General features: G+C 33.1%; 1 protein-coding gene across 2 annotated transcripts; it reads right to left on the reverse strand.

The window, feature by feature from the left end:
• Positions 1–3,271: 3,271 nt before the first annotated feature.
• LOC106762654 (E3 ubiquitin-protein ligase RGLG2) lies at positions 3,272–7,178 on the reverse strand. 2 transcript variants are annotated; one of them, XM_014646673.2, is made up of 12 exons: positions 6,953–7,176; positions 6,470–6,706; positions 6,026–6,110; positions 5,805–5,945; positions 5,600–5,713; positions 5,409–5,506; positions 4,653–4,732; positions 4,454–4,559; positions 4,209–4,336; positions 3,938–4,109; positions 3,695–3,751; positions 3,272–3,580 (listed from the first exon to the last, which is right to left on the reverse strand). In XM_014646673.2, exons 2-12 carry the CDS (start codon positions 6,692–6,694, stop codon positions 3,500–3,502), a joined length of 1,287 nt encoding a protein of 428 aa, XP_014502159.1. In that variant the 5' UTR covers positions 6,695–6,706; positions 6,953–7,176; the 3' UTR covers positions 3,272–3,499. The 2 variants fall into 2 exon arrangements, with proteins under 2 accessions (XP_014502159.1, XP_014502160.1); XM_014646674.2 differs by having other exon boundaries at positions 3,500–3,580; positions 6,470–6,701; positions 6,953–7,178.
• Positions 7,179–7,583: the final 405 nt, after the last annotated feature.

The raw sequence follows: 7,583 nt of genomic DNA on the forward strand, positions 1-7,583 counted from the left end.
GTCTTGCATATACTCTTTTTTGACCATGCTTCAATTGAAGGTAACTAGTGTTTTCTTCACAAATGGGACATGCGAAATGACCTTTAACACTATAACCGCTCAAGTTTCCATATGTTATGAAATCAATTATAGTGCAAAACAACATTGCATGCAAACGGAAAGTTTTTTGATAATTTAAATTGAAGACGTCAACACCTTCTTCCCACAACATTTTCTAATCATCGATTAAAGGTTTCAAATACACATCAATGTTATTTCCAGGTTGTCTAGAACCCGATATCATCATGGACAACATCATAAATTTTCTCTTCATGCACAACAAAGGAGAAAGATTATATATCATCAGCATAATTGGCAATGAAATATGTTTGCTACATAAGTTCCCATAAGGATTCATACCATCAGTTGCAAGTGCAAGTCTTAAGTTTCTTGGATCTGCACCAAATTTTAGAAATGTTTCATCGATCTTCTTCCATTGTGGGGAATCAGTTGGGTGTCAAAGAAGATTATTGCACTTTCTTCCGTCAACATGCTACTTAAGGTTCTTTGCATCTTCTTTAACTGAAAATAATCGTTTCAACCTATGTAGTATAGCCAAGTACCTCATCACCTTAGTAGGTGCACCATCATTGCCTTCATCACCATTTTTTTTTTGTCAATTTTTATTTTTTTTAAAATCGTGATAGACCACATGTTGGACACAACTTTAGTGAAACAAACTCCTTTGTGTACAAAATACAATCATTAGGACAAACATGTATCTTTTGATATTCTAGACCCATTGAACATAAAAAATTTTCAACCTCGTAATTACGGATAGGTAGAGTGTTATTTTCTAGAAGCATCTCCTTCAACAACTCCAACAACTCTGTGAAACTTTTGTCGATCCATTCGTTCCTTGCTTTTAAACTAAACAACTTCAAAGTTGCAAACAGACATGTAAAGTTGGAGCATCCTGGATACAGCTCTTGCTCTGAATCATTCTTAAGAGAATTATACAAATTAGCTCTTCCAAATTTTTCTTCACCAACATCACGTATCATGTCCTCTAAATGATCGCTCAACCATTCTTCCACATAATGTGTTTCTCGTGACGTTGTAGGTTTGTCTAGTACTTCTTCATGCCAAGTCCAAACGGTATAAGTTCTCATTATATCGAACATGAATAAATGGTCACGCGTATTGCATAAATCTTGAAGTATTTGATTAAAATAACGAACACAAGGACAAAAATATGTCTCGTTCACAGAGTTTGCGTTTTGTTGAACATATTACAAGAATTCCAAAACTCTTTTTTCATATTCTTGACTGATGCGATGTTCATTCATCCAGCTTTGATCTGTACTATATTCGTAACAAACTTCACCAGTCTCAAAAATTTAACTCTCACATCTTATTAGGCCTTACCCATTCAAAAAACAATTATTTTTTATAATTTGCTTACACACATACAAAGAAGTCTAACATAATAAATTTGATAAGATTTTGGCAACAATTCACATTGGTCTCCGAAAAACGAAATGAAAGTGGTCACGGATGACCACAATCAAATATGTATTCGGAGAACAATACAAATAATATGAACCGAAATTTTATCAAACTTATCTATAAACTCCAACATACATGTTATAGCAAATTATGAAAAATAATTTTCTCAAACTGTCCGATCGGACAATTCGAAATTTAATACAAATGATTAAAAGTTTAATTGTTTGTGTTAAATATCAAAAGGGAACTAAATTTCACTCAATGGTTTTATAATCAAAATATAATCAACAATATATTGCGAAAATTTAATCTAAAGAATTTACATAACATGACAACCATAATAACACAACAAACTAAATTAATCATGCATAAGAGACTAAAAATCACATATCCAATAATCATATCTCCAATAATCAATCACATCTCAAAACTCAAATTCATATGTCCAATAACTAATAACCAATAACCAATCACATATACAAAAACTAATAACTAATATCTAATCACATATACAAAAACTAATAACCAACAAAAAAAAAACTAACCTTCTTCAAGAGTTGAAAATAGAGGAAATGTTGCCACCGAGGTCCTAGAACGCACAAACGATAGTTCGAAAGTGGTGATAAGCAAATGGAGGGAAACAGAGGAGTGGACACAAGCAATGTGCACAATAAATGGTCTGAAAGCACCATGGTCGACGTCCTAGAACAAGCAAAATGAAAACGCACAAAAACTACACCATAAGCTAATGAAAACTTATTATAATCGGTGCAAATGAAAGATAATGGTTCCAAACTTATTTTAATCGGTACAAAAGTGATTTGTAAAAATGATTTTAAACCGTGCAAAGTGGAGGAAACCTTACCTCAACATCAATGACAAAGAAGAAAAAGCGTAAAAAAGAAGACGAACCAAAATACGTAACTGATGCTCGCATTCTAGAGTAGGTTAAATATAGGGAATTTGATGTTAACCCCCAACCGACATCAAATTACCTTTAAGATGTCAGCCCCACGTTGTCTAAGTTAATAAAATAGTTAATTATAACACTTAAAATGAGGCATTTTTGTCCCATTTTCAATTTATTTTGTAAATCATTTGACATCCATGGAAGAGCCAACATTGTTAACTTTGTGTAACCAACGTCTATAATGACATTTTATTTATAAAAATATCACCAAAACACTATTTTTAAACTAATAAGTCTAAAAAATGTAAATTACCTAAAGATATATTTTTTGTTTCAAAATATTATATTAAGTCTCTAAACTAAATTATAAAATATTTATTTAGACATATACTTTAAATCATCCTTTCCAACAAACCACATAATTAAAAATATTAATTTTCATAAACGACATGATTAAGTATTTTATAATTTAATTCAAAAATTAAACACAATTTTTCATAATAGTTTGAAAATGAAAATCGTATTTAACATGAAAATAAATACCCAAAATGGATTTAGGACTGGTAAAATTACAATTTTCTTCTTTTGAATATAAAAAAAAAAATCCATTTAACTAATCAAATTCCAAAAAAAATAAAAATCCATTTAACTAATCAAATTCCAGAAGACAGGAACTTTGTTTCTGTTATTTACTTAATCAGGCAGCAAGCCTAACCCATTGTACCATCGTACACATTATCAAGACCTTACAATTACACGTGAAATCATGCTTAAAAAGACACGAACCAAGCCCTTCGCATCATAATGGTGTGTGAGAAATTAACTCATAATGGAACAAACAAGAGATTCATAACCATGAATGAAGCCACATAATGTACAAGTATGAAATATTATATTGATGAATTGCATAAAATGAATATAGTAACAAAGCAAATCCAACTCCAGTATAAAATGCGCTAAAAGCATAGGCTCAAACATAAATGGCAAAAATATGTACAATGAGAAGCTAATAAGAAAATGGTTTGGACTCAGCTCCCTTTCTCTGATATCCTGGTTTCATACCTCAACGGGAAAAATCAGGGACAAGATTTAAGAGATCATCTAATAAAGTTTTATTCTAGTATCGATGGTGCTCCTGCAAATGGGGCATAACTCAAGTTCTTGTCCGCACTCACAGCATGTCTGCAGATAAATAAAAGTGTCTCATAAGAAAAAAAGAACTAACACTAATTGTTATAAGCATTCAATCATCTTTACTATGTGAGATCAAAAGTAAACTTGTCTGGATTCCTTTACCTGATGCCCGCATCCAAAGGCCATATCTTTAGGATTGCTGAGGCAAATGGGACAAACCTGCAAGGATCACCCAAAAGAATAGATTTTACTTGAAAGTTTGAGTGTGCATTCAATCATGTAATGAAAACTCACTTTTTAGTGCCAATGTAAACAGCAAAATACACTTTTGACAGATTGAGAGTAATGACAAGTGCAATGACTGCAAACTAAAGAAGGAAAAACCAATAGCAAGAGTGAATATACCTGATTATCAGAAGCAGAAGTTGCGGGAGGGTTCGGCCTAACATCATGTCTGCTAGATGGTGCACTGGGACGAAAACTGTTCTGACGGGAAGTTTTTGGGGAATTGAAAGATGCTGCACCGTATAGAGGCGGCGGCAGAGGAACCCTGTCGATATCTTTCCCTCTTCGAGTACTGTTTGAAAAGTTATACAGCTTATTAGATGGCTCCATAAACAGATAATCTATTCAATGCATCAAAAGCCTGTAAAGAAAAGAATTCAATATTTGTTACCCCAATATATTGAGCTCTATTGTAGCCTTGTACTGGGAGGGTATTTCCATCAAAGCAGCCAATGCAAACTCAGTTTCCTTTCTTGATCTATCCATGTTCTTTGACATTATTTCTGTGAAATTCACAAACTAGAGAAGGAGGAAAAATAAAGGAAAGAATAGGTTTGTCATTATTGAGATCATAAACAAGCCATACTTCAAAGAAACAGCAGAACTAACTGCCAATTTTTAACAGAAGATACATGCCTGGAAATTATCAAATGCTCGTGCTGGGATGTTATCGTCAAATTGTTTCATCATATCCCACGGTCCGTCTCCAACCCCAACTAATATGATCGACAAGGGATATTCACTGGTAATAAACACATATTTTATGATGACAATAGACAGAGTTAGGAAACTGATAACCATGAAAAGGAATAAGCAAACACTGTCAGCTGATTACCTAGCTTTCACAATAGCTTCCACAGTTTTCTTTTCTTGTGCACTCAACTGACCATGCTCAGTGTCAACACTTCTCGTCACCTGCAACAAGTTCACAATAATCATCATCAATTCATTTAACATATCGAGTCTCCTAATGCTTGATAAGAGACATGACCACACCACGCCAGTATGTTGTTATGCTAAATATCATCTTGAAGATTATTGATAACTCCTTATGAAAACTACAGCTGATTCTTTCTTTGATTTCAGTTTCATGAAGCAATTATCAACCAAATTTTAAACCAGAGAACTTGAAGATTGGATAAAACAATGCTTACGAGATAATAGCATTCAATTTACCCATAATCTAACCTTGTTTTGAAATATATAATTCTAGGGTTATTAGTTATTACCACTAGGGGAAAAGGTTTTATACGTAATTCCTTTCTTATATAACAAAGCCTGATTTTTGTCCTTATTTAGACCCCCAAAATAAAATTCCTTAGCTCCACCATTGACTACATACAACAAATATTGCATTGACTTGGTTACTTAAATAATAAGTGTTAATGTATTGTAATATTTAAGGAAGGTCTAGATGTTCAGCACTGAACATACAGCTCACCCCTCCATGAGAAGGTAAAAACATCAATATAAAAATTTCCTGTGCAACTGTGCACACTATTTGGTGTAAATTTTGATTATTTGATCTCAAGATACACTTACTTAGTAATTAAAAAAATATTTTTCTAATTAAATTCAAGTAACCCTCAACCTGGCCATCAGCTATAATCACTAAGACATGGTATTGGCCTCCACTTTGCTCAACTATGGTGATTGCCATCTCAATGACTGGGGCAAATGATGTTGGTCCTGCCATGAGTCGTGCAAAAATAGAATAAGCAAAGAGCTGGTAGCAGATACAATAAGAAAAAATGAATTGATGTTTGACCAATGTTTCAATACCTGCAAGTTTTAACTGAGGGACCAATTCCCTATATCGTCCCAACACTTCTTCAAATCCTTGGCAAAATCTCTCATCAGGATAGAAACTAAAAACTTCTTGATCATGAGTTGATGCTGCCAATATGAAAATCCAAACAGAATATAACTCACGGGAACATTATACTAGATAGATGAATGTAATTCATAATAATGGTTCTTGTATTACCATCTCCAAAACCAAAACAGGGAATTAAGTTATCCTCATCAAAGGAAGATAGAGTTTTTCCAATGATAGATATAGCTTGCTCATACGGATTTTGTTCATGACCAATGTAATGCAGGCATCTCCTTTGAAATGACCTTGCACCTAATATAGAAACAAGTTATGCATGTTAAACACAATTACAAAGGAGGCAGATGAAGGTGGTTTGTCGACAAGGGAAACACCTGTCCACTCATTACTCTTCGTAAAATCAATACCAACAATGAGATTGGAAGATTCTAGCCCAGCATTTGATAAAGCTTCAGTTACCTTAAATATGAAACATCACTTCAGAATGTCACGCCAATATGAGAATTTAAAATGATTACTGGTGTAGCACCAGAAGTCAGCACAGTAATCCAACTTTTACATCATTCAGAAAGAACAATGGCACTAACAATGACAATGTCAAGATAAGAATTACAAAAAGATAGTTACAACACCTTATTCTAAGCTATTCAAGACCTGAACTAAAATAGGCTCTGGTTTTTCAAACCTAAGAGCTTAAATTCAAAATATAATGACAGTTGCATTGCATGCATTCAGTGTAAACCAACATACTTTACAAAAACCAAGCACACCCAAGACCTAAACCATTTAAGCAATTTCATACATTGAGAAAAGGTTACCTGGTCTAAGCTCTTATAATTATCACCTATCCTTGAATACTTCCCATCTGATTTCTTTCCTTGTTCTGGTGCAGGACCACCCCCATTGCTTTGAGATGAATACCCGTAATGCCTCACAGACCCTTGATCTTGGCTTTGTGGCAAATAAGGCGATTGATACCGAGGAAAAAAATTTGAGGACGAACGTCGCCTAGAACTCCTTCGTTTTGAAACTGATCCGCCCATAAATTCTCTATCCTAAACAAAAACCCAGCAACCCCATTTAACATTCAAATCAAATCCCAGAGAACTGTTCTTTTTCAAGACATTCTCAACAAAAACAGTTAACTTTTTTTCTTCTAATCACATTGGTTCTAAATCTCCTACCATACCCATTATCCTTCTTCGTTTTAATTTTCTCTAAGTAATGCTAATTTTCAAAAAAGATCCCATCTTTAACGTGAATCGATTGAAAAATTGGAAGCAGTGAACGAAAAATGATACCTTGGAGGGGCCGAGAGAGGGTGAGGCAGTTGGAGTTGAAGGGCATTAAGGTAGAAGGTAAAGGTGTCAGTTTGAGTGTGTCAGTGACTGAGAAATGATAAGAATGGATATTGATTTTGTTGTTGGATTGTTGATGATGATGAACGGTGAAGGTTGTTTCCTCGAAGTTTCTCTCTCCTCTTTCTCTGTCGCTTCACCCACTTTAAGCAAAATATAACATGTTTGGTGTTTCAGTTGTCCTACCTATCCAACGTTGCTAATAGATTTGTTGGTTTCTCTATTTTATTATAAAGATATTATTGTTCTAATCTTTTACTTTTTATTTTAATTTTCTAAAAGAACAATTACTTTAGCTGGTGTTAGATTTAAATAATCAGATCTCTTCAATCATTCTCTTCAAAGATAACATACTTTCACAATTTCTTTTTCACAATATTTTAACTTTTTGTGATGAGTCATATTATTATTTATAATTATTATTATTAATTATAAAATAATTTTGAAGTAAATCACATAATAATACACATAAATAATATTAAAATGTAATTAATACAATATTGTTAAAATATATATTATTCTTTTCCAAAACCTTAAATAATAAGATTACAAGCACTCGCACTTCATGTATATC

The sequence above is a fragment of the Vigna radiata genome, chromosome 5 (genome assembly GCF_000741045.1).
Source record: "Vigna radiata var. radiata cultivar VC1973A chromosome 5, Vradiata_ver6, whole genome shotgun sequence".
NCBI lineage: Eukaryota > Viridiplantae > Streptophyta > Magnoliopsida > Fabales > Fabaceae > Vigna > Vigna radiata.

Bases quoted from the DNA above. Each gene is read 5' to 3' on its own strand.
- LOC106762654 (XM_014646673.2), bottom strand. From the start codon at position 6,694: ATGGGCGGATCAGTTTCAAAACGAAGGAGTTCTAGGCGACGTTCGTCC. The intron at 5,507-5,599 runs GTATTGAAACAT...GACTCATGGCAG, and splicing joins CCCTCAGTTAAAACTTGCAG to GACCAACATCATTTGCCCCA. The intron at 4,337-4,453 runs GCATGTATCTTC...CTCCTTCTCTAG, and splicing joins GAGCATTTGATAATTTCCAG to TTTGTGAATTTCACAGAAAT.